This window comes from Bos taurus, chromosome 24, assembly GCF_002263795.3.
Source record: "Bos taurus isolate L1 Dominette 01449 registration number 42190680 breed Hereford chromosome 24, ARS-UCD2.0, whole genome shotgun sequence".
Lineage (NCBI taxonomy): Eukaryota > Metazoa > Chordata > Mammalia > Artiodactyla > Bovidae > Bos > Bos taurus.
In genome coordinates this window covers 32,710,676-32,737,005 of record NC_037351.1, presented here as the reverse complement: position 1 = coordinate 32,737,005, position 26,330 = coordinate 32,710,676, and the positions used below count along the sequence as shown (strand labels likewise).

The window sequence follows — 26,330 nt, the reverse complement described above, 5'->3', positions numbered from 1 at the left end:
TTCAGGGCTGCCAGCGCGACAGACAACTAGTATTTGCTGAAAGGAAGGACTAGCTGCCTCTGTGGTTATGTTGCAGTGGAACTCTTCTCCTCTCTTGCTGTCTTTTTCAATCAGCTGTTAGACATCTTTTCTTTTTAATTCATGTTCTATTGATTATTTTATTTTTTACTGGAATATAATTGCAGTACAATGTTGTGTTACTTTCTGCTGCAAAACATTGTGAATCAGCCATGTGTATACATATATCCCCTCCCTCTTTAGCCTCCCTCCCACCCCCATCTCACCCTTCGGGGTCATTACAGAGCACCAAGCTGAGCTCCCTGTGCTATACAGTATAGCTTTGAGATCCTTTTTTTAAAAAACAAAACAAAAATACCCCTGAAAAAGCACATGCCTACATTTAGATTGTGAACGTGGCTTTTCTATCAGAGCAGGATATTTTGACCCAGCTCTTTTTTCAAAAAGTATTAGTTTATTTATGGCTGGCTGCACCAGCTCTTAGTTGTGGCGTGGGGGCGACTCTTTGTTGAAGTACGCAGGCTTAGCTGTCCCGTGGCATGTGGGGTCTTAATTCCCCAACCGGGGATCAAACCCTCATCCCTTGCATTGCAGGGCAGATTCTTAACCATTGGACCGCCAGGGAAGTTCCTTGCCCCAACTCTTGACACACTCTCCAGTTTCCTCCACAGGAGTGGGGACACTTAATACACAGTGTACAATATAGTCCACAAGAGGCGGAAGACTTGGCTTAGCAAAGATGAGGTCAATCCTGGACAAGGCAGGAAGCCTTCAAATATCCTAGGAACACTGCCTGCAACTTCTTAAAGGATTCAACTTCTTAAGAAATACATTTCAGTTAGCATTCTTTTATCCAGTTATAATAAATATTGCCAATTGAAAAACATCAACATAAAGTGAAACTGACAATGGCTACCACCACACTCTGTAAACATTGTTTCAGGCTCAAAGCTCCCTGAAGAATCACATCTGGTTGAAAACCACAAAAATTGTACCTGGTAGGAAAAACACATCAACAAAATGAAAATGACAATGCCAAAAATGACACCAATTTTTTTTTGGTATTTTTTAAATATTTATTTTCAACCACACACTAGCAATTAATAGAAAGAATCAAATGATCTTGCCAACATTTATATCTGCAGAGTTTGACATTGGAAAATTGAATCTCCTGGAAATTAGGACCCAAAAATAAAAAATTCATGACTGAAGGGAAGCTGTCATTGTAATCATCTATGAAGAAAATTGATGAATCAAGTCTTTGTTGTAAAAATGTATTCACTATAACATTGATCTTGATGAAAATAACTTCAGCAGAGTGAAAGCGAAAATAGAAAAATTTAGAAATGGTGTATCTTTTGTATAATTGATGGAGACATTAAGCTGGTTAACGAATGTAGATCCATAAAATGCTTTTGACATATTCATCAATGTTGAAATAATTTGCATAAGATTTTTATATTCATAAACAGAGTCCAAATATTCAAAAACAACCTTTAGATCAAAATAGCAAAGTCAAAACACTGGGTTTGAAACATCCTGTTTTGTACATAGTTTTGCTCACACATTCAGTTTTGATACATTCATATTAAGTGCAGGTGGATGGCACTGATGGGTACGTTGTTCTCTGATGATTGCAGGCAAGCAGTCTGCAGGTCACCCTGGAAGACGGTCACATTGAACTGAGCACCAGGGACAGCAGCAGCCCGATTTTCACATCTCCACAGACGTACATGGATGGTTTGCTGCACTATGTGTCTGTAATAAGCGACAACTCTGGGTGAGTGGAATGGCTCTTCTGCCAGAGCACTAAGAATTTTATTTTATTTAGTTTAATGGAATTTTCTAGTATCTTTTCTGAGACATGTTTGTCCTCGATGTGGACAGTATTTTACTAGTAAATCTTGACCACCTTTTTGGTACTGTATCAATTTTCTCATTGATTGAGAATCAGCAGTTGGATGGATAAATAAATTGGGGTGCATTCAAAATGGGCGGATGAGAATGAAAGCTCTACAGCTGTGCACAGCACATGGGTGACCCTTGCGTGTAAGGCTGAGCAACAGAGGTCACACGCGAAATCATTATATACCTGATTTCATGTATATAAAATTCGCAGGCAAAACTAAACTATTTCATCAGAATTCAGGATGCTGGTTACTCTTGGAGAGGGAGAACTGGAAAGGGAGCCCAGGCAGGGTGCCTGGGGAGCTGGCAGTGTTGGCGTTTTCACATTTCAAAGATGCGTTGAACTGGGCACTTATGACCTGTACTTTCTGTATATATACAGGTACACCTGGGAGTGCTGTGGGTTCAGTTCCACACCTCTGCAGTAAAGCTAATGACACAATAAAAAGAATCACATAACATTTTTGATTCCCAGTGAATACAAAAGTTATACTTACCTTGCTGCTAAGTTGCTAAGTCGCTTCAGTTGTGTCTGACTCTGTGCGGCCCCATAGATGGCAGCCCACCAGGCTCCCCCGTCCCTGGGATTCTCCAGGCAAGAACACTGGAGTGGCTTGCCATTTCCTTCTCCAATGCATGAAAGTGAAAAGTGAAAGTGAAGTCGCTCAGTCGTGTCCAGCTCTAGCGACCCCATGGACTGCAGCCTACCAGGCTCCTCTGTCCATGGGATTTTCCAGGCAAAAGTACTGGAGTGGGGTGCCATCGCCTTCTCCATACTTACCTTATACTATATCTATTAAGTGTGCAATAGGTGTCTAAAAAAAAAAAATGATGTACATACCTTACATAAAAAGTACTTTATCACTAAAAATGCTAACCACCATCTGAGCCTTCAGGGATTTGTAATTGTTTTGCTGGGAAGCGTTTGAAATCTTGTGAAAACTACCAAAGTGAGACTCCGAGACACGGAGTGAGCAAATGCTATTGGAAAAACGGTGCCAGTAGACTTGCTCCAGGCAAGTTGCTACAAACTTTCAATTTTTCAAAAACCACACTATCTGTGAAGCATATTTTTAAAATGAAGTCCAATAAAACGAGCTATGCCTGTAGAGTACTTTAATAAAAATGCCGTGTGCAAAAAGAAATATATGGAAAAAAACTGCAAATGTGCTTTCAAAATGGTTTATTGAGTTCTTTCAGGTAAAAGACTTTGGGTCTGAATCAAAGACAGTCAGTTGCCCACCTGGAGAGGATCGTTTTCACCAGCTGTTCTCACTCCTGTTTGGTTTTTTTTTCCAGACTCTGGCTCCTCATTGATGACCAGCCTCTGAAGAATAACCAAAGGCTTCGAGGCCTTTCAGGTTTCCCGCAGTCCCTGCGTCTGGGCGGGAGTCATTTCGAGGGCTGCATCAGCAATGTCTTCATCCAGAGGTGTGTGTGCAGCTGCTGAGAGGGGCCTGCCGACACAGAGAACCTGTCACCATGCTTCACGCTGCTCTCATCTGCAGACTTTCCAAACACCTTCTTTGGCACGATTTGTTGTTGTTCAGTCGCTCAGTCATGTCTGACTCTTTGTGACCCCATGGACTGCAGCACGCCAGGCTTCCCTGTCCTTCACTATCTCCCAGAGTTTGCTCAAACTCATGTCTGTTGAGTTGGTGATGCCATCCAACCATCTCATCCTCTGTTACCCGCTTTTCCTCCTGCCCTCAATCTTTCCCACCATCAGGGTCTTTTCCAGTGAATTGGTTCTTCGAATCAGATGGCCAAAGTATTGGAGCTCCAGCTTCAGCATCAGTCCTTCCAATGAATATTTAGGGTTGATTTCCTGTAGGATTGACTGGTTTGATCTCTTTGCTGTCCAAGTGACTCTCAAGAGTCTTCTCCAGCACCACAGTTCAAAAACATCAGTTCTTAGGTGTCAGCTTTCTTTATGGTCCAACGCTCACATCTTTGGCGTGATGCACACATTAAAAGCAAACTAACCAAAAGCTCTAGGGCCCAGCCTCCCTTTGCAGCAGCAGCTTTGGAACATGACCTTGGAAAAGATTTAATTAAAATTAACTTTCAGATTATGTCCCTTTTTAGATGAGAGCAAAACTCTTCCCCTGAGCAGAGGGAGGGCCCTGCCCTGTTCATGAGCCTTAGGCACCCCTGTAGGCTTATGAGCTGCAGTCAGGGCTTGGCGACAGTCATAAGATAAAGTAAATTTACCCATGAGATTTGTCTACAGAAATGCAGTGAGATAAACCTTTTCTCGAAGTCACTTCGGGTGGTTTCCTGTTATTCATTGTCATTCTAGGTCATCTGGTATCTGTGTTTGTCCTCTCTGCCTATTTTGTTTTTCATATTTCTTTTTTTATATGTTTTTTAAAATTTATTTTTAATTGGAGGATAGTTGTTTCACAATTTTGTGTTCGTTTCTGCTGTACAGTTACGTGAATCAGCTATAAATATACATATAGCCCGTCCCTCTCAAGCCTCCCTCCCAGCCACCCCCTCTCCTGCCCCTCCCGGGTCATCACAGAGCCCCGGGCTGCGCTCCCTGTGCTGCACCGTGGCTCCCCACCAGCTATCTGTTTTATACATGGTAGTGTATATGTGTCCCTGCTACTCCTCCAGTTCATCCCTCCTTCCCCTTTCCCCCACCTTGGGGCCACACATCTATTCTCTACTTCTGCGTCTCTATTCCTGCCCTACAAGTAGCTTCATCAGTACCATTTTTCTAGGTTCCACATATATGCGTTAATAATTCCCAGGTGGCACTAGTGATAAAGTGCCCACCTGCCAATGCAGGAGACATAAAAGACTCAGGTTCGATCCCTGAGTCTGTAAGATGCCCTGGAAGAGGGCATGGCAACTCACTCCAGTATTCTTCCCTGGAGAATCCCCATGGACAGAGAAACCTGGCGAGCTACAGTCCATAGGGTTGCAAAGAGTCAGACATGGCTGAAGCGACTTAACATGCGCGGACACACACACCCTGTACTAGGTGGAAATAGATGAGCATTTAGCCTGAAATCAGGGCAGTTTAGCCTGTATGTTTGAAACGAATTCTCCCTGCCAATGTGTCTTCCTGGATGTGTCAGAGTTTGTTTCCGCTGTCATTCCAGATCATCAGAGAGTCCCGAAGTCTTGGATCTGGCCAGTAAATCTTCCAAGAGAGATGTGTCCCTGGGATTCTGCAGTTTAAACGAACCACCTTTTCTAATGTTGCTTAAAGGGTCCACAAGGTTTTACAAAGCCAAGACTTTCAGTATCCACCAGGTGAGTGTCAAGAACCTTGCATTGGGGTTTGCTTCTTGATTCTCAGAAGAGAATCTCCCTCACTGGAGATGCTGGGGAGGAGCGTAGATCACCTTCTCCCATGGTAGCCAGGGCCTCCAGTAAGTGGGACTAATGGGTCATCCATAGTTGGATTTCACCAAAATGTCAAAGCAGTTTTCTTTTTAGCTCCTCTTTTGAATCTTGAACGCTTGGCAAGTTTTGCAGCCCTGGAAACAAATAGAGGGGCTTCCCTGGTGGCTCAGTGGTAAAGAATCCACCTGCCAATGCGGTTCAGTCCCTGTCTCGGGAAGATCCCCTGGAGAAGAAGTGGCAACCCACTGCAGTATTCTTGCCTGGACAGAGGAGCCTGGAGGGCTATAGTCACAGGGTCACAAAGAGCTGGGCAGGACTTACTGACTGAACTAAGAACAAATGGGACCTTGACTTCAGTTTCTCAGTGTCTACAGCTGATGAGCCTTTTCCTACCCACAGACACTTCTCTGTCTTGCCTCCTATAACAGGATACACACATGTACCCAGGCCTTGCCATGACCAGTGTGACTTGACCTTGATGGCACATTAGGGACACTGGGGAGTGTTTAAAATCCCAGTGCATGGATTGGGTCCTACCCAATTAAGTCAGATGCTCTTGAGTTAGGTCCAAGTGACAGGAGTTTATAAAGCTCCTGGGTGATTCTAATGTTTGGAACTAAGAGAGACTGAAAGGAAATGAAATTCCTGCTTTGGAGGAGTGGAAGTGTCATCATAAACTGAACACAGGGTTAGAACTTGAACTCCCAGCTCTGCCTGAGGTCAACAGTGTGACCTCCTCATACCCGAGGTTACAGTTAATATGATTAATGGATAACGTTGAGCACCTCCTGCCAGGTGTTACACTGAGCTCTTTAAGTGGATTTTCTTACTAAACCCTCACATAACCATGTGGGAGAAGTACTATTATCAGCCACATCTCAGAAAAAAGGATGCAGTAGCCTAGAAAGGTGAGCAGTTTGCGCAGGCTCCCACAGATGGAAAGTGGCATTGGAATTTAAACTCAGACAGCCTGACCCCAAAGCCGGGGCCTTCTCGAGAACAATGCCCTTCCATTCAACTCACTTTTCACTTCATGTCAACCACATGCTGCTTGTCTGTCAGTAATTCTCCCGCTGCACGATGATTTGGGGGAGTTGAAGAGATAGTACATAAAGAGAAACATTCAATGGTATTTAAGAAGAAATATATTTCATAAATCCCAAAGTGTTGTCATTAACTCTTAGGAAGAGATCATCTTTAGAACACCCCCATCAGGAATGAAGTCATAAGAGTCATTTTTTTCTCTGTAAGGCTGAGAGTTACTGAGAAGCTAAATTAGCACAGTCCTGGTGGAGATGAATATGGACTCAGAGCTATTCAGAGGATGGAATGTATCAGACCATATAATAATTGAAGGTGGGTGGCAGAGGAGAGGCAGGAGTTAATATAATTCTGAGGCAACTAGTGTGGGTTACTGGGTGGACGGAAAAGTCAGTCGTGTAGAGAGGATACGGACAAGCCTTTAGGTGGAAGGAGAATGAATGGAGTTGGTGGCATATTGAGTGACAGGTGCCTCAAGCGGGTGGAAAGCTGATGGGAGACTGGCAGGTGTCTCTGGGGGCATCAGCAGAAGAGCAGCATGGTGCGATTGATGTGCGAGACCCAGTGAATACACTGGATGTAATGTTCCCTGTTCCATGCAAGCCCTCAGATTAGACAGAATATGAAATTAACTCTGCCTCCAAAAGCCCAATAACAGAGAGAAGGCCACCAGGCTTTGTGGTTAAATACTGGACTTTGGGGACAGCCTTCCTGGGTTTGCATCAGGTTTTCTCAGTTACTATGTGAGTGTTCTTGAATAATTAACCTTTCTGTGGGTCTGCTTCCTGCAGCATCAATGAGGATAGTGAGTGAGTACTTAGTTGTTCAGTCATGTCCAACTCTTTCTGACCCAGGGACTGTAGCCGACCAGGCTCCTCTGTTCATGGAATTCTCCAGGCAAGAATACTGGAGTGAGTTGCCATTCCCTTCTCCAGGGGATCTTCCTGACCCAGGAATTGAACCCAGGTCTCCTGCATGGCAGGCAGATGCTTTATCCACTGAGCCATCGGGGAAGCCTTGTAAATGTAGATAGGTAATAGTATTATCTCATGGTGTTGTGAGGGTTCAGTGAGGTAATAGACATAAAACATGTGGCACATGGTAGGCATGCAATAAATATTAGCTATTACTATTATCATTCAGTTCAGTTCAGTTGCTCAGTCGTGTCCGACTCTTTGCGACCCCATGAATCGCAGCACGCCAGACCTCCCTGTCCATCACGAACTCCTGGAGTTCACTCAGACTCACATCCATCGAGTCAGTGATGCCATCCAACCATCTCATTCTCTGTCGTCCCCTTCTCCTCCTGCCCCCAATCCCTCCCAGCATCAGAGTCTTTTTCAATGAGTCAACTCTTCGCATGAGGTGGCCAAAGTACTGGATTTTCAGCTTTAGCATCATTCCTTCCAAAGAAATCCCAGGGCTGATCTCCTTTAGAATGGACTGGTTGGATCTCCTTGCAGTCCAAGGGACTCTCAAGAGTCTTCTCCAACACCACAGTTCAAAAGCATCAATTCTTCGGCGCTCAGCCTTCTTCACAGTCCAACTCTCACATCTATACATGACCACAGGAAAAACCATAGCCTTGACTAGACAGACCTTTGTTGGCAAAGTAATGTCTCTGCTTTTGAATATGCTATCTAGGTTGGTCATAACTTTCCTTCCAAGGAGTAAGCGTCTTTTAATTTCATGGCTGCAGTCACCATCTGCAGTGATTTTGGAGCCCAGGAAAATAAAGTCTGACACTGTTTCCACTGTTTCCCCATCTATTTCCCATGAAGTGATGGGACAAGATGCCATGATCTTCATTTTCTGCATGTTGAGCTTTAAGCCAACTTTTTCCCTCTCCACTTTCACTTTCATCAAGACGCTTTTTAGTTCCTCTTCACTTTCTGCCATAAGGGTGGTGTCATCTGCATATCTGAGGTTATTGAGATTTCTCCCAGCAATCTTGATTCCAGCTTGTGTTTCTTCCAGTCCAGCGTTTCTCATGATGTACTCTGCATATAAGTTAAATAAGCAGGGTGACAGTATACAGCCTTGACATATTCCTTTTCCTATTTGGAACCAGTCTGTTGTTCCATGTCCAGTTCTAACTGTTGCTTCCTGACCTGCATACAGATTTCTCAAGAGGCAGGTTAGGTGGTCTGGTATTCCCATCTGTTTCAGAATTTTCCACAGTTTATTGTGATCCACACAGTCAAAGGCTTTGGCATAGTCAATAAAGCAGAAATAGATGTTTTTCTGGAACTCTCTTGCTTTTTCCATGATCCAGCGGATGTTGGCAATTTGATCTCTGGTTCCTCTGCCTTTTCTAAAACCAGCTTGAACATCTGGAAGTTCACGGTTCACGTATTGCTGAAGCCTGGCTTGGAGAATTTTGAGCGTTACTTTACTAGCATGTGAGATGAGTGCAATTGTGCGGTAGTTTGAGCATTCTTTGGCATTGCCTTTCTTTGGGATTGGAATGAAAACTGACCTTTTCCAGTCCTGTGGCCACTGCTGAGTTTTCCAAATTTGCTGGCATATTGAGTGCAGCACTTTCACAGCATCATCTTTCAGGATTTGAAATAGCTCAGCTGGAATTCCATCACCTCCACTAGCTTTGTTCATAGTGATGCTTTCTAAGGCCCACTTGACTTCACATTCCAGGATGTCTGACTCTAGATGAGTGATCACACCATCGTGATTATCTGGGTCATGAAGATCTTTTTTGTACAGTTTTTCTGTGTATTCTTGCCACCTCTTCTTAATATCTTCTGCTTCTGTTAGGTCCATACCATTTCTGTCCTTTATCGAGCCCATCTTTGCATGAAATGTTCCCTTGGTATCTCTAATTTTCTTGAAGAGATCTCTAGTCTTTCTCATTCTGTTGTTTTCCTCTATTTCTTTGCACTGATCACTGAGGAAGGCTTTCTTATCTCTTCTTGCTATTCTTTGGAACTCTGCATTCAGATGCTTATATCTTTCCTTTTCTCCTTTGCTTTTTGCTTCTCTTCTTTTCACAGCTATTTGTAAGGCCTCCCCAGACAGCCATTTTGCTTTTTTGCATTTCTTTTCCATGGGAATGGTCTTGATCCCTGTCTCCTGTACAATGTCATGAACCTCTGTCCATAGTTCATCCAGCACTCTATCTATCAGATCTAGGCCCTTAAATCTATTTCTCACTTCCACTGTATAATCATAAGGGAGTTGATTTAGGTCATACCTGAATGGTCTAGTGGTTTTCCCTACTTTCTTCAATTTAAGTCTGAATTTGGTAATAAGAATTTCATGATCTGAGCCACAGTCAGCTTCCGGTCTTGTTTTTGCTGACTGTATAGAGCTTCTCCATCTTTGGCTGCAAGAATATAATCAATCTGATTTCGGTGTTGACCATCTGGTGATGTCCATGTATAGAGTCTTCTCTTGTGTTGTTGGAAGAGGGTGTTTGCTATGACCAGTGCATTTTCTTGGCAAAACTCTATTAGTCTTTGCCCTGCTTCATTCCGTATTCCAAGGCCAAATTTGCCTGTTACTCCAGGTGTTTCTTGACTTCCTACTTTTGCATTCCAGTCCCCTATAATGAAAAGGACATCTTTTTTGGGTGTTAGTTCTAAAAGGTCTTGTAGGTCTTCATAGAACTGTTCAACTTCAGCTTCTTCAGCATTACTGGTTGGGGCATAGACTTGGATTACTGTAATATTGAATGGTTTGCCTTGGAAACGAACAGAGATCATTTTGTTGTTTTTGAGATTCCATCCAAGTACTGCATTATGGACTCTTTTATTGACCATGATGGCTACTCCATTTCTTCTGAGGGATTCCTGTCCACAGTAGTAGATAAAATGGTCATCTGAGTTAAATTCACCCATTCCAGTCCATTTTAGTTCGCTGATTCCTAGAATGTCAACATTCACTCTTGCCATCTCTTGTTTGACCACTTCCAATTTGCCTTGATTCATGGACCTGACATTCCAGGTTCCTATGCAATATTGCTCTTTACAGCATCGGACCTTGCTTCTATCACCAGTCACATCCACAGCTGGGTATTGTTTTTACTTTGGCTCCATCCCTTCATTCTTTCTGGAGTTATTTCTCCACTGATCTCCAGTAGCATATGGGGCACCTACTGGCCCTGGGAGTTCCTCTTTCAGTATCCTATCATTTTGCCTTTTCATACTGTTCATGGGGTTCTCAAGGCAAGAATACTGAAGTGGTTTGCCATTCCCTTCTCCAGTGGACCACATTCTGTCAGATCTTGAGAGGGACATGAATGGTCTGCAGGCACTTTTCCTGCTACTGAGATCAGGGGCTGGGGGTGTTCTTTTGGGAGGAGGGGATAGCCAGACCGGGTCAGGAGTTTGGGTTGAATTTAGATGAGTGAATGTTGTTGCTCCACAAAGAGAAGCCCAAACCTGGGAGGCAGCAGGGTTTGGTGAGACTCACAGGTACAGACACTTTGCACATGTGTTCTCTCATGTCTCAGTTCTCACCATACCACTAAAGAGCAGAATAAAATGCCAACCTTACAGGTCAGGAAATTGAGTCTTAGGTTAAAAAGACTGCCCGAGAGCACCCAGGAAGTAGAGTTGGAGTTAACAATTGGGGCTGTCGAGCCCCAGAGAATGTGCTCTTCATAGTCATGTGTGCTCTTCACTTGTGCCCTCTACGGACTTGGGAGGCTCAATGAACAGGTGAGCAGGGGTAGTTTGGAGGAGAAAGGAGACTGGGGGAGGTGAACTCAGAACCACTCATGGGAGCCCGATCAGATGAGCTTGATGTAAGGTTTTTTTTTGTTTTTCTTGATAAAAATGGTTGAATGCTACCTCTCTCAAGAACTACTGTGGTTCTTCTCTTAAGAACCACTGTGGGTCTTCTGAAGCTCCAGGAAGAGGAATGTTAGTTGCTCAGTCATGTCTGACTCTTTGTGACCCCATGGACTGTAGCCAGCCAGGCTCTTCTGTCCATGGGATTCTCCAGGCAAGAATACTGGAGTGGATAGCCATTTTCTTCTCCAGGACATCTTCCTAACCCAGGGATCAAACCCAGGTCTTCCGCAGTGCAGGCAGATTTTTTACTATCTTAGCCACCAGGGAAGCAAGCCCCCAGGAAAGGGAGGTGCTCTGGATACCTGCTGGTACCATGTACCACAGACCTGTGTAAGATGGGAGCAACATGCACCCTCCCCAGAATGAATTCATTCTTATTGAATTCAGCTCTTAGAATCAAAAGTCAAAACTGAGCAAGGCACTTAGCTAGACAGGCGTTCTCCACCCTTCCCCCAGATAATTAGCTGTCCTGATTTTTGGTTTCTCTCCCACACAGCCATTGCAGGATGCGCCAGCCATCTCCCCGAGGAGCTCAAAGGCATGGAGAGAAGCTCAGTCTTGCCCACCACTTCCAGGCGTCCAGACCAGCCACAGAGCCCTCCGGTTTGGGGACAGTCCCACGAGCCACTTGCTATTCATGCTTCCCCAGGAGTTGCTGAAATCCAGGTATTATTTCATGTTTTTGCCCCACGCCAACTCAGACTCTGACTCTATGTAGGATTCTACACTAGGGCAGGCTAACTGCCATGATGCCAGGCACTTGCCACTGAGGAAGGGGCTGGTTGTTGTTTAGTCACTTAATCATGTCCAGCTCTTTGTGAAACCATGGACGGTAGCCCGCCAGGCTCCTCTGTCCTTGGGGTTCCCCAGGCAAGAGTAGTGAAGTGGGTTGCCATGCCCTCCTCCAAGGGATCTTCCTGACACAGGGATCAAACCTGTGTCTCCTGCTTGGCAGGAGGATTCTTTACTGCTGAGCCACGTGGGAAGTCCAGTGAAGTGGGGAACAACCTTGTTTATGAAAAGAGGTCCTGGCCTGCCCAGTACACAGAGCCCAGCCACTGGAGCAGCCTTCCTCCATGTGGCCAGAGGCACACGTGACAGGTGCTGCTCAGACCCTGAAACAATCAGTTCAGCTCTGGTTTAGAACTGACAGTGTGCTAAAAATAAGACCGATATGTCTTTCCAAAGCTGCTATTTATTTCTGTGATACATCACCTTTCTTCTCCTGCATTCTACAGTCAGAGAAAAATCATTCTTTCAGGAAGACTTGGTGCCAGATAACATCATCTTTAGAGAATACATTGGGACGTTTTGTGCTAACAAGTTGCATCACTTTGGGGGAGGAGGGAAAGAGCAGAGATATTAATTGTGTCAGGAAAAAAAGAAAGGCGAGGCTTGTCATTTTCATATAATTTGAAGGAGACATAAATAAAACGGTGCCCAGAATTCTTTGGTGACTTATCTATGAGGCAGAATTGCCCGAAAGTCAAAAAGACCTGGCTTTCCCATCTTGGCTTTCCATCCACTCGCTCAGCCACTGGCTCACTGTGTGACCTCATGCCACAAGCCAGTTCAGGTCCTGGGGGTGCAGATATCAAGATGAGATTAGATGTGCAAGAGAATGGCTGTTCCTCTGGAAGATAAAAGGAGGGAGCAGGAGCTGGTGGGGAGAGCCTTCAGCTAAGACATGGCTGGGGTACTGTGAAAGGAGAGGGGAAGGCAGACAGAGGTGGGAAGAGCCTCAGACAGCAGGGAAGCTCCGAGGAAGTCAGGCTGGCGGGTGGGCATCGCAAGCAAAGATCATCACCAGTGTTGGCAGAATGGCTTGGCTCTTTTCTGCTGAGCTTGATGTGTGGCTGGGAGTCACTGGGTGCCACTGCGGTTCTGAAAGAGGGCCAGCTGGGTGCTGCCAGATGGCGGTGCCCCAGCAGTGGGGTCTCCTGAACAGAGCTCTGAGGGGCAACTCCAAGGCCACCATACTCTGCTGTTCAGCTTGTCTAATTATACCACGTTTAAACGTGGCATAATTACACCTGCCTCACATGTTTCCACAAATTCTTCAAATCTCAGTTTTCTCATCAGTCAAATAGGGTTGGTAATGTCTTGCTTGGAGGGAGGAGAGGTCATAGGTTGGAATGAGCTGGCCCTCGGAGGGCTCAGTGAGCAAGTGTGTGATTCTCAGGGAGGTGTGAAAGCCAGAAGGGGAGGGGCTGAGTGTGTGAAAGCCAAAAGGGGAGAGGCCAAGCTCTGAAGGTGACCCTCAGCCCCCAGCTCAGACTCCAGTAGACTCGTGGACATTATGGAGATCCCTGATTTGGCAAAGCTGTATCAGTGGGAGACAGGCAGACAGCAGAGGTGGTGACCTTCTCAGCTGTCTGCCCCTCCTGGGCCGACCCCGCTCCCCAGCGCTGCTCTTTCAGTCACGCTGACCATGATGGCAGCAGTCTCCCTGGGATGCTGCATGCACTGCCCTTTCCCCACCCTTCAGCCTCCCTCCCCGCTTCCCCAGCTCTGAGGTTGTTCCGAGAGCTTTGCCTTCCCCCCTCCCTCCATGGCCCCTTCTCTCCTGCATCCTTTCTCAGCACATTCACTGCGACCTATCTGGCTTCCTCTGATGATTGAACCCAGGCATCTTCCCATCCAACACTGAATTATATACAATAAATGGAAAAAGTAATATTCTTAAAGGGAAAGTGGGAAAAAGTAATCCTTAGTACATAGAATTTTAAAATTATTTTAGTCCCCAATACTGTAGCAATCAGAGTGTATTTTCAGGATCTTGCAAGATTTGGACTATTCTGTCATTCTTATCCTGATTTCTATTCTAGCAAGTTTGGTCTCTGCTTTAAAACCCTGTACCACCATTTTAGGGACTTCCCTGGTAGCTCAGTTGGTAAAGAATCCGCCTGTAATGCAGGAGACACTGGTTCAATTCCTGGGTCTGGAAGATCCGCTGGAGAAGGGGGAGGCTACCCACGCCAGTATTCTTGGGCTTCCGTAGTGGCTCAGCTGGTAAAGAATCCACCTGCAATGCGGGAGACATGGGTTTGATACCTGGGTTGGGAGGATCCCCTAGAGAAAGGAAAGGCTACCCACTCCAGTATTCTGGCCTGGAGAATTCCATGGACTGATTGCAAAGAGTCAGACATGACTGAGCGACTTCCCCTTTCACCACCATTTTAACCTCTGGGTGAATGTAAAAAAAATGCTTCTTTGCTCTCTGCCTTACCTTCCAATCCTCAGCAATAAAGACTCATAGCTGCAGTACAATATGCCAGGATTTGAAGCTACTGATGTCTTTTTGGGGTGTTAGTCAGTTAGTCTTTTCTGAAAGAAAATTGCTTTAAGAAATAATGCTGGAAAGCAAATGTCAAGTCCAATAACAAAGCACACATATGTAAAGTACTTTAATTCTGTAGCAAGTTCTAATATCCTCCTCAAATTGGCTAACCCTCGTTCTCCAAACCTCCGCACTAAGACGCAGCTACACGAAGAGACATGCTGAGCAGTGTCACCATCTGGTCAGTTTAATCTCACAAATATAGATTTCTATTTCATTTTGAGGAACTCTACCCTCAAGGAAACTTGCAAATCTGAAGAATGAAAGTGCATCTCCAGGTTTGCTCAGCCCCACAGTATTAAAAAGCAAAGAGATGTAATAGTGTCAGTATTTCTTCTACTTCCTGATTCTGCCTCCACATTTTCCATTTAATTCAATTCAGTAACTGTTTCTTAGGGCTTCCCAGGTGGTGGTGGAGGTAAAGAAGCTGCCTGCCAATGCAGGAGACAGATGCGGGTTCCATCCCTGAGTCAGGAAAATCCCCTGGAGGAGGGCATGGCAACCCGCTCCAGTATTCTTGCCTGGAAAATCCCATGGACAGAGGAACCTGGCAGGCTACAGTCCACTGGACATGACTTAGCGAGTAAACCTCAACCAGGGCATCTACACACCACAAACCAGTCCAAGAATGAAACATCCATTCTTTCATTCTCAGAGCTCATCATGGTGCCTTGTACATATGACCCACTCATTAAGTATTTGTTGAATGAATAAGTAAATGGATGAATGGATGTGAGTTTGCATAGAAAGTAAAGCTTGCTTAGCCACATGTGCCTATGTGCAACCATCATGCAAAGGAATATTAACTTTAACTCTCTGCTTTTACTGCATGATGCTTGCTCAATTCCTGTTCCATCAAAGGTGAGGTATTAAGGTCTGAGAAACATAAGGGTGGGCAAGAGAAGGTGGATCTGGACTTCTGTGCATCTGTGTTAAGTATATCTTACAGAAAGAAAATGCTTAACTCGAATCCTTGTTGTTCAAGTTTTTCCCTGACTTTTCCTCGCAACTTTCTTTTCCCTGCATGTATATGAAATAGAAAGCATATTCATTGGGTTTAAAGATTGAGGCTGCTCAGTGAAATAAGACAGTTGCAAAAAGACAAATATTGTATGATTCTGTTTCTATGAAACACCTAGAACAGTCAGATTTTTAGAGACAGAAAGCAGAATGGTGGTTGCTACGCACTGCGGGGAGGAGGGAATACAGAGCTGTTGTTTAATGTGTAGGGAGTTTCAGTTTTACAAGATGAAAAGAGTTCTGGAGATTTGCTGCACAACAGTGAAGGTACTTACCACTTCTGAGCTGTATTCTTAAAAATGGTTAAGATGCTAAGCTTTATGTTATGTATATTTTACCATAATTTTCTAAAATGCAGATTTTTTTTTTAAAGTAGGTCATCTTCTTCCTTGCCATTCACTGGGACTTACATCGCTAGCTGAGGTTGTCATAAAACTTCCTCTTATTCCCCAACACAATAAGGAAATTATACAACAAAACTTTTAACTGCTGAAAAACAAGCTTTTAAAAACTCCCAGAGAAACAGGTTGTTTAATCAATTACATGCCTTAGTTTATTCACTTAAATTATGGAGTAGTGGGGGGCTGCTCCTCACCCTCTCTCCTGACTTTAGAGATTTGGAGAAACACGACAAACCTCTTGTTTTCCTTCTTTGCCTTTTGCTGTCTTTCCCCTGCAGGTCACAGTTTGCCGTGGATGTGCTGACAACAGCGTCCAGAGGGCTCGTGTTTTATACGGGGACTAGGAGCTCCTTTATGGCTCTTTATCTTTCAAAAGGACGGCTGGTCTTTGCCCTGGGGGCAGAAGGGAAAAAACTGAAACTCAAAAGCAAAGAGAAGTGCAATGACGGGAAGTGGCACACGGTGAGCTCTGGGGCTGCCTTAGATCCTCCCCCGGGGCCAAGTTCACTGCCAGTAGCTGAAGACGGAAGTCTCAGCATTCTTCCAGGCAGGAGGGCACGAGCACTGGGAGAGCGCGTGTGGTTAGAGGCACCGAGCACCCAGCATCTCAGCCCAGAGACTCCTGCACGTGCCATGCATGGATGTCATCCTAGATGCCAAGACGGGCTTTCCTCTCTGCTTCTTCACATCCTCCCCGCCTCACAGTTCTGTGGACTGCTCCTTGCTTGATCCCCCCTGGACCATTTTTCTCCTTCAAGACAATTTCCAGGTCTCCAGAGCCTTCTCTGAGTCTGGAATGCTTTCTCTAGAGCACAGGTATAAGGGCCCACATCCTCAGCATCTCAGCTCTTGCCTAAAGGCATCCTGGGGTTAAAGAAATGCAGTTTAAGGCAAGTGTGTGCATGCATGCTAAATTGCTTCAGTCATGTCTGACTCTTTGTGACCCTATACACTGTAGCCCACCAGGCTCCTCTGTCCATGGAATTCTCCATGGCAAGAATACTGAAGTAGGTTGCCATTCCCCTCTCCTGGGGATCTTCCAAGTCAGGGATCGAACCCAGGTCTCTTGCATTACAAGCAGATTCTTTACCATCTGAGCCACCAGGGATGCAGGATGAGGCAGGCCCAGGTCATTTAAGCACTGGATTAGGTGAGGATTTGGGATTTTATTCTGAGTATCTGAAGCTTAAAAAAAAAAAAAAAAGCATTACATGATCAGCTTTATCTTTTCAAAACCCTCTTTAACTGAAGCATTTAAAAAGGAGCAAAAGTAGAAAACCAGATGGATGCTGTTGCCTTTGGTTCAAGAGACCAGGGCGGAGGGGGAGAGAGTGGATGTGTCTGAAGGCAGAGCCCAGAGTCCTGTGATTTTGGACCAGCACTGGGGTCAGTAGTGGAGATGAGATGGAGAAGATGTGGGGAAGGTGGGTGTGGCTGGGGAAGAATGGTTCTGTTGTGAATATCCTTCGATCCAGTTGCCTGTAAGACATCCACGCCCAGGTGTCAGAAGACGCTGGAGGCCAGCAGTCACAGCTGGGCATTTACACTGGGGAGCCGTTAGTGAATAGTCTGGTAGCCATGAGGTGGCAGAGTCCACACCAGAGTCCAGGGATCCTGACTTTTAGCAGAGTTGAAAACATTTGCTCCTCTTGTTAGACAAGAAGTAGCCCTCGGTCTCTTCTCCAGGGCCCCTGCTCAGAGGAGCGTGTGGCTTTCCCTGTCTCAGCTCTGCACAAACTCTTCCTTCCCCTGCGTTGCATGGATGTGTATTTATTTATGATCCTTTGACTCCAGTTATTTGTCTTTTGTCTAAGTTTCCAGGCCAGCTATTTATTTTTGTTCACTTATGAGAGTCTTTTTTTAGTTCATGTTTTAAGCTCACTCTGGTTAATACCTAACATAATCTTACAAAATAAGGATGATGAAAAACACTAGGGAAAAAAATCTCTTGATTTTTTTCAAAGCTACTTGAAGGGACAGAAACTTTTTTTTTTTTAATTCCTGTGACCACTAATAAACTACAATGCCAGCTGTTGAAGGTAAGAATACAGTTAACTTATTTTCTTTATCCTTAAGGTGACATTTGGGCAAGATGGAGGCAAGGGGCGCTTGGTTGTGGATGGTCTGAGGACCCGGGAGGGACATCTGCCTGGAAATTCCACCATCAGCCTCAGAGCACCAGTTTACCTGGGATCGGCTCCATCAGGGAAGCCAAAGGTAAATAGGGATGCTTCGGAGCCATAGATGAGAACATGTCACCTTCTAAGTTTTATTCAGGTGTATCAAAATACTTTAAATTATTTTAAAAACCGAATCTGTGTTTTAATGTTATTTAACATGTTATAAGATAAAATTATTCCAAGAACCAATCTTGGGGAAAATTTGGGCTGAGGGAAAAGTCACCAGTCTGTCTGTCCCCAGAAGGAGGGGCATGTGCCTCTGTGGCCACAGGGCTAAGCTCTGTGGGTACCCCTTCCCTCATCTCCTCCACGAAGCCAGAGTGCTCACGGCCCTGGTTACTTGGGGTGGCCGAATCCACCCATCACTCTTCTCCCAGATTTGCCCTTTTCACTCACGAAGTGAACATGGGCCTGTCAACAGTTCCGCCCAGGGACTGTCTTCTGGCAAATGCACTACCAGACGCTCAGCCCCTCCTGCCCCTTCCCTCTCCACGGGCACCCCTTCTGGTGTGAGGGTGCCCATTCTGGTGTGAGGGAAGGGATCAAACTCCATTCTGGGCTGGAAATTGACTTAATTAAAACAGGGCACTTCTGCCGGAGTGGGTTCTAGACAGTCAGGCTGACCTGGCCTTACCTGTGATGTCTCCACAGGGCTCATCCTGGCCCACTTGAGTTTTACACTGGGGTTTGGGCCAAAGCCCCAGCCAGTCAAAGTACTGTTTTATTCTTTGTATATAGTAACTGCTATATATGTATCACAAGTAATATGTAACGTAATTTATGTATTATCTACTACGTTATAATGTATAACATGTAGCCTCTACATATATACTGTATACTGTATAATCTATACATATATAATGTAACACATGTATAATGGATAACATGTTAATTGCTAAGGAGGTTACTCATTGCTTGTTTTTCTGCAGCCTCTGTACCTGTTTCTCAGAGAAATCACAGGACAGGGTAGCAATTCAGGGGCACAATTTGGATGCTCTCTTGACTTGGATAAATCACAGTCGACATCCTAAAGTCGGAGACAACCAGTCGCACCCCACTTACAACATCCTTTGCATGCAAGGTCCTGTTTGCAGCCTTCCTTCACCCCGAGGAGGGAAACCACTGGATCGCCCTCCTCCACATCCTTTCAAAGGGCAGGCAACATCCAGTCCCCCAGTGGCTACCTCAAGACACACAGAGTCTTTGGGGATTCCAAGTTAGGTTACGGCCTGTCCTGGAGGCTCTGAGCATCATGTCAGATACAGGCTCATCATTGTTCATGACAGCAAATCTGAAGAAATTAGAAATTTCACTGGAGGCCCAATCAGTACTCTGTTGTTGACGCCAACACCGCATGCCTCTAGAATGCCATGGGATTCCCTTAAAATGATTGTGTCTTGCATCTGTCTTGTAGGATGTCAGAGTCCTAAAGGCATTTACTCCACAAGAGTGCTGAGGGATTTTATTCAGCAATTTATTAACTTTTTGGAGAGCTTGATGGAAGTTATAGCTCCTCTCCCCGGGAAAATGCACTGGACTTCTGATATATAATTTAAGGGATCAGAGAACCCCAGAAGCTCATCCCCAGGCCCCAAGTGAGGAGCCCTTGTTCCAGGCCCACTCTGGGCAGCCGTGGGGCTCCACGCAGGCCCTTTGATCCCATCCCCTGTGTCTGATCTTAACCCCTCCAGCATTTGTGAATCATTGATGGTGCACCGGGCCCAACAATGTAGGAGCTTTTTTACACTTTATTATTTTGGGAATGTTTTGGCCTCTTTTTTCAGTCAGCTGCCCTGCCTTAAGCTATCACACAGGCTCATGAAACTCTAAAGTATTTTGTACCTGCAAAGAGATGTGGAGATCTGTGAACTGCAAGGTGGAAATTCCCCCTTGTTGCAGCTCTGATGGTGGCCTGGGGTACCCTCTATTCTTTTTTCTCAAGCTTTTTATTTTATATTGGTGTATAGCCAATTAATAATGTTGTGATAGTTTCAGGTGAACAGGATAGGGACTCAGCCATACATATACATGTAGCCATTCTCCCCTAAATTCCCCTCCTATCCAGGCTGCCATAAGACATTAGACATAGTTCTATGTGCTATACAGTAGCTCCTTGTTGGTTATCCATTTGAAATATAGCAGTGTGTACATGCTCATCCCAAAGTCCCTATCTATCCCTTCCTCCTAGCAACCCTAAGTTCTCTTAAGTCTGTGAGTCTCTTTCTGTTTTGTAAGTAAGTTCATTTGTATCATTTCTCTTTAGATTCCACATATAAGGGATGTCATATGGTTTTTCTCCTTCTCTGTCTGACTTACTTCACTCAATATGACAATCTCTAGGTCTATCCACCAGAGAAGGCAATGGCACCCCACTCCAGTACTCTTGCCAAGAAAATCCCATGGATGGAGGAGCCTGGTAGGCTGCAGTCCATGGGGTCGCCAAGAGTCGGACACGACTGAGCGACTTCACTTTCACTTTTCACTTTCAAGCATTGGAGAAGGAAATGGCAACTCACTCCAGTGTTCTTGCCTGGAGAATCCCAGGGACAGGAAGCCTGGTGGGCTGCCGTCTATGGGGTCGCACAGAGTCGGACACGACTGAAGCGACTTAGCAGCAGCAGCAGCCATCCACATTGCTGCAAATACACCCCCTCTATTCTTGATTCCACACCAGGAAGCCATCTCCACCGCCCCTGCTCTCTGCACACACACCCCTTGATTTAGCAATACCTTCAAACTTTGACCACCCACGAGACACGTGGTATCCATGTTTTCTGGCACCATGGAGGGAGCCAGAATGGACCGGTCAGGCCCACCTGACTCTTGGAAGCAGGATGGATGGATCCCCCTCCTTCCTGCTTTTTTGAACAACCTGTGCATTTCTGGGAGCTGTGGGTCATGCAGTTTGCTTTCTCTTCTGCTTGATTGTAGAGCCTCCCCCAGAACAGCTTTGTGGGCTGCCTGAGGAACTTTCAGTTGGATCTGAAACCCCTGGAAACCCCTTCTGCAAGTTTTGGGGTGTCTCCGTGCTTGGGTAGCTCTTTGGAGAAAGGCATTTATTTCTCCCAAGAAGGAGGTCATATCATCCTAGGTAAGGAGCAGTTTGGAAGCATTTCAATCTTCATAGCCTTGATTATCCTTTTTCTTGAATTATGATGTGTTACCTGTTTCCTTAATTTTCTTTTGAAAGCTAACTCTGTGTCACTGGGGCCAGAATTTAAGCTTGTTTTCAGCATTCGTCCGAGAAGCCTCACTGGAATTCTCATTCACATTGGAAGTCAACCCGGGCAGCACTTATGTGTTTATATGGAAGGAGGAAAGGTACGTGGTCCTCTGATGACATGGGAGCGGGTGTGAATCTGTATAAGAACCACGTTCTGTTCCTGGAGACCAAGGCAGGTGAAGTTATGGTAGAATGGAACCCGATCTCGTGTTTAAGAGACATAACTTCAGGGCTACTCTTTTGGTTTAGCAAGTAATTTGGTTGTCATGTTTTCTGTTCTTTATCTTTAAAGTTGGGCAGATGCAAACAGACTGGGCTGAATTTCAGCTCCACCACTTAGTTAAATGGCCCTAGGGACCTTACTTAACCTCTTTCAGACTCACTCTCTTTATCTTTAAAAAGAGAATAGGACTTCCCTGGCAGTCCAGTGGTGAAGACTCTGAGCTTCCGATGCAGGGGGTGCAGTTTCAGTCCCTCAAGGACCTAAGATCCCACATACTGTGTGGCGTGGCAAAAAAAGGGAAAAACTAATTAAAACGTGGAGAATAATGCTTATTATATCTGAGGGCTTTTGTCCAACAGAAGAGAAGCTGCTGTATGCAAACAGTTTCATTTTTCTCACCTCCGCTTCACCCTTGTCACGTCTCTCCTTTTATTCATAAGGGCAGGACCAGAATTCACGAGATGGATTTTCTCACCAGCTGTCTACACTGCGTTACACCCAGGCCCGTGGCCCTGTGTCCTCTGGGTCAGTTTCCCCTGACCCTGTCTACACGGCACACCGGCCTTTCCCTGCAGTCAGGCTGATCACCGGGTTTGCATTCCGCCTTCCTTCAGCTTTTCCTGGATTCCTTCTTCAGTGCATGCTGCTGCTCCATCCTTCCCATCACTCACAGGCCTACTCCATATCTTATTTTTAACCCCCACATTTACCTCTTACCTTTTTAAAACGTATTTATTTATTTATTTGGTTGCGCTGAGTCTTAGTTGTGGCATGTGGGATCGGACCCAGGCCCCCAGCACTGGGAGCATGAAATCTTAGTCACTGGACCACCAGGGAAGTCCATCTCTTACCTTTTCAAAAAAATCTCTTTAAAACCAAATTCTTCCAGGAAGCTTCTCTCAATTAAGACCTTAAGGCAAAGATTGATAACAATGCCATTTTCTTGTACCTCTATCCTTCCAGTTTATTAAACATGAGGGAAAACTCTCAGGATAAAATATAGTAGCCCAAACTCTGGGATGCTTTTTTTATTAAGCTGCAGCGTGAAGTGTGAGCAGTCCTCTCGTGGGCCAGAGGAACGAGCAGCTGTGCTTAACAGTGGTGCAGACAAGCCTCGCGTTTCATGGGAGGGGTTGGGAAATGCCTCCACTGAGAGCTTCTGGATAGGAAAACATCCGTCCCCCTGAAACAAAATCCAGACCCCGTAACCTTCCTAACAGCTGTGACACTGTTTAGCTTGAAAATTGCCCAAGAAGAGGCTGCACTGTCTGAGAACCTGCAAATTAAATGTAAATTATTTATCCACATACTTATTTCAGTCCTCTCATTTCCTTGACCTTGATTCAGCCCATGGAGGGTCCTGGCCCAGAGTGGGAATGCGGGATTCTGCACTATAGCACGTTGAGTGCCTGACCCTGGCATGTGCCCAGAGCAGACTCTGTTGGTTAGCCTGCTGAATTCCTCGGATGAGAACCCTCCTGAAGGCCTATGTTCACTGAATTACATAATTGGCTGGCCTTTTCAGCAGCGTGTAGGCCTCAGCCAGCATTTTTGCCTTCCAAATTTCGCATGTCCTCCTAAACAATCCTACTATCACATGCTAATAACTCAGGCAGGTCTTGGAGGCTAATCAGTAACTTTTGAGTTGATCTGATGGGATCAGGGTTGAGGGTCAGAGGAAAGGCTCCTTGCCTTTGGCATCGGGTTCAGGCCAGGCCCTGGATTTGCAGCTCACATGCCTGAAAGGGATGCTGCAGAGAGATGCTTATGTAGCCTTGGCCCCCATGTGACCACCTGGTACGGGTGGGGGCACCCATATTTCAAGGGCTCCTGGGAGGTCAGGGTGCAAGGGCTGGGAAGGGACTTGGCAGAACATGGGCTCCACCTGCCTTTCCGAAGGAAATAGGAAATGCATGTGTGTTCCAGGTCACGGCCTCTGTGGGCAGTGAGGCAGGTGAGGTCTTGACATCGGTGACACCCAAGCAGGCTCTGTGTGATGGACAGTGGCACTCGGTGGCAGGTATGATGTTCAGAAGCCTGTTGTTCACAGGCTGAAACAGTCTCCCTTCCCATCCAGACCTGGAATGTCCCACCGTGGTCTCGGTTCATCCATCCATTAGCATTTGACCAGGGTCAGCCCACCAGGCGAACATTCTGAGAACCTGTCCCTTCTCACTCAGCCCCAGACATATTTGCATAATGCTTGGCTCCAGTTCTCCGTAACACTTTGAGGGTTTTTTTGTTTGTTTCTTTGTTTTTAAGCCTAGCAAACTGATAAGCTGTGCTTTTTTTTCAAGGTAGGATGACATTGTGACTTAGATTTTGGCTCTAAAGTCAGAAGTAACCAAGTTCAGATCTCAGTTTCAGCCCTTACCTATAAGACCTTGGGCAAGCTACTTAATTTCTCTTTATCTTCAATTTTCTCATCAACACAATGGAGATAAAAATAGTGATACACCTGCCAGGGTTGTGAAAATTATAACGCATATAAAGTGCTTAGCAGTATCCCGTATAAACTAAGTGCTCAGTAAATGTTTGCTCTTACTATTGTTAAAGTTCATTGTTGGTTTATTTTTTCAACAACCATTTAATATTAATGCTGAAGATTTAGATAAACCACTTGACAGAGAACAGGCACAGCCTCTCAAATTGAATCTGGTATTTTATGAATAACTTGCACATATACGTTTGGTGATATATTAAAATGTATTGGCTAGAATACCAGGGGCTTCCTTGGCGGCTCAGATGGTAAAGAATCTGCCTGCAATGCAGGAGACCCGGGTTCGATCTCTGAGTTGGGAAGATCCCTATTTCAGTGTTCTCGCCTGGCGAGTCCCATGGACAGAGGAGCTTGGTGGGCTACAGTCCATAGAGTTGCAAAGAGTGGGACACGACTGAGCGACTAACACTTTCTTGGCTAAAAGCTAACTCCATCGCAGTTGGTTAAGGTTTTTAATGTGGGAGGAGTTTTATTTAGAGGGTCAAAAGCCACTGTCTTTGGAGTCAGTTTTCAGAAGTCAGTCCGTGTCTTCTTGGAAAGAACCATCATGGGAACCAAGCATTGGCCTCTGGAGCACAGGAAACTGGGGCTTAAATCCCAGCTTGTTCCGTTTATAACAACTTGTCAAGCTCCTCAGTGGCTGAGGGGGATAGTCTTTTATCTGGGAAACGAATGATAATTTTACTCATGGATTCATTGTAAGGAGTAAGTTCTGTCATATATGTGGAAACACCTAAACAGCACCTGGTGGTGAGAAATTAGTTGAATTTGTGTTAAGGTCAATGGAATTTCCTCAAGCAGCAATCCCTCAGGTCTGACAGGAATGACTTAGAAAGAAGCCAGCGTTGACGTGCAGGTGTAGACATTACACAGTGGGCAGGGCTCTCCTCGGGTGATAGATCTGACCGCCTCCTTTCCCTCCAGTCACCATAAAACAGCACATCCTTCACCTGAAACTGGACGCAGAGGACAGCTACACGGCCGGACGACACCCCTTCCCGCCGGCCCGCCCGCTGGAGCGTCTATACATTGGAGGCGTGCCAGGTAACTCCCGTGCTGACTTCTCCTACACCATGTCCCTTGTCAACGCTTAACATGTCCGTCTTAACCCAACAAACGCGACGCCCCCACCGCCCACGGCTCATCAGCAGGGCACCCATCTGCTGGACTGTGTAGACAGTGAAGCCCTTTCTCCGGCTTGTGGGGAAACCCGATTGCCAGCAACGGACCATTTCCCAGCAGCCCAGGCCCCATGGCTGTGGCTCCCTAATGTCCCAAGCTGATGATGTATTTATCAACCTCTCTTAAGAGGCCATATGAACCTAGGAGCCTGGTATCACAAAGAATCAGACAAGACCTCAGAAACTGGTCTCTCCCCCTCCAGGCGCTTAGTTATGGTGAGTTATTAAGCCTTGTGGAGCCAGAATAGGGGAATCGGGCAGGTTGAGATGGAGTCAAGTTCAAGACTGGAAGTTTGCCTGGAAAGAGCCTCGTCAGTCTTCATTGTTTTATGTCCTTCCAGATGGTCTGGTTGTTAATTTTATAGGCTTCCACGGCCCATGAAAAAGCACTAGAACTCGGAGTCGCTGTCTGTTGATTTGGCTGTGGACTCTCCTTTGAAGGATGTGAAGAGTAGCCTTGTGGTTGATTTATCACAACAGGGTGTGTTTTGGGTGCCCACTTAAGGCAGGAGATGATGGGGTGGCCTGAGACCTGGGGTACCTTTTGCGCTAAGATTGTCTCTCACCCCACTAAGAAAGCATTTGCTCCACTAAGTAAGAATGATCCATCAAATGCACCTCCTTTTGCTTTCAGGGAATCTGAAAACCCCGAAGCTTCCCGTGTGGACATCCTTTTTTGGCTGCCTGAGGAACATTCAAGTCAACCACATTCCTGTCCCTGTCACTGGAGCCGCAGAAGTTCAGGGGACTGTCAGTCTGAATGGCTGTCCTGACCACTGACTCAGACCCCCTCACCCAGCAAGGAAGTTCATCTCCAGAAGCACTAATGACCCAACACCCCTCCCTCTCCCCTCTCAAGGTCGTTCTTAACTTCAGACACCATCCGAATGCATTTAAGCAGACCTCACTTTTAATTCCAACCACGCGTACCCATCATTTTGGCATTCAGTGCTGCGTATATATTTTAAGTCAAAATCCCATTTCTTAAAGAGGATCAACAAATTGTTACATGCTTCTGGTAATACCATTTTCCACTAAAAGTTCAGTGTCTTTTAAAGAACATTATTTTCCACTTGTTAAAAAAAATAAATGTCTTTCAAAGCACTTCAAAACTACAAACATTT

At 45.5% G+C, this 26,330-nt stretch overlaps 1 protein-coding gene across 4 annotated transcripts in view; it reads left to right on the top strand.

The window, feature by feature from the left end:
• Window positions 1-26,330, top strand: part of LAMA3 (laminin subunit alpha 3) — a 260,515-nt gene extending 234,185 nt beyond the window's left edge. For all 4 annotated transcript variants that reach the window (XM_024984437.2, XM_059881027.1, XM_059881028.1 and 1 more), the window contains 11 exons: window positions 1,659-1,798; window positions 3,226-3,357; window positions 5,040-5,193; window positions 11,635-11,804; window positions 16,178-16,361; window positions 17,976-18,116; window positions 21,011-21,170; window positions 21,270-21,400; window positions 23,452-23,545; window positions 24,950-25,069; window positions 25,841-26,330. In XM_024984437.2, coding sequence (XP_024840205.1) covers window positions 1,659-1,798; window positions 3,226-3,357; window positions 5,040-5,193; window positions 11,635-11,804; window positions 16,178-16,361; window positions 17,976-18,116; window positions 21,011-21,170; window positions 21,270-21,400; window positions 23,452-23,545; window positions 24,950-25,069; window positions 25,841-25,986 — 1,572 coding nt within the window. In that variant the 3' untranslated portion in view covers window positions 25,987-26,330. The remainder of the gene's footprint in view (window positions 1-1,658; window positions 1,799-3,225; window positions 3,358-5,039; window positions 5,194-11,634; window positions 11,805-16,177; window positions 16,362-17,975; window positions 18,117-21,010; window positions 21,171-21,269; window positions 21,401-23,451; window positions 23,546-24,949; window positions 25,070-25,840) is intronic.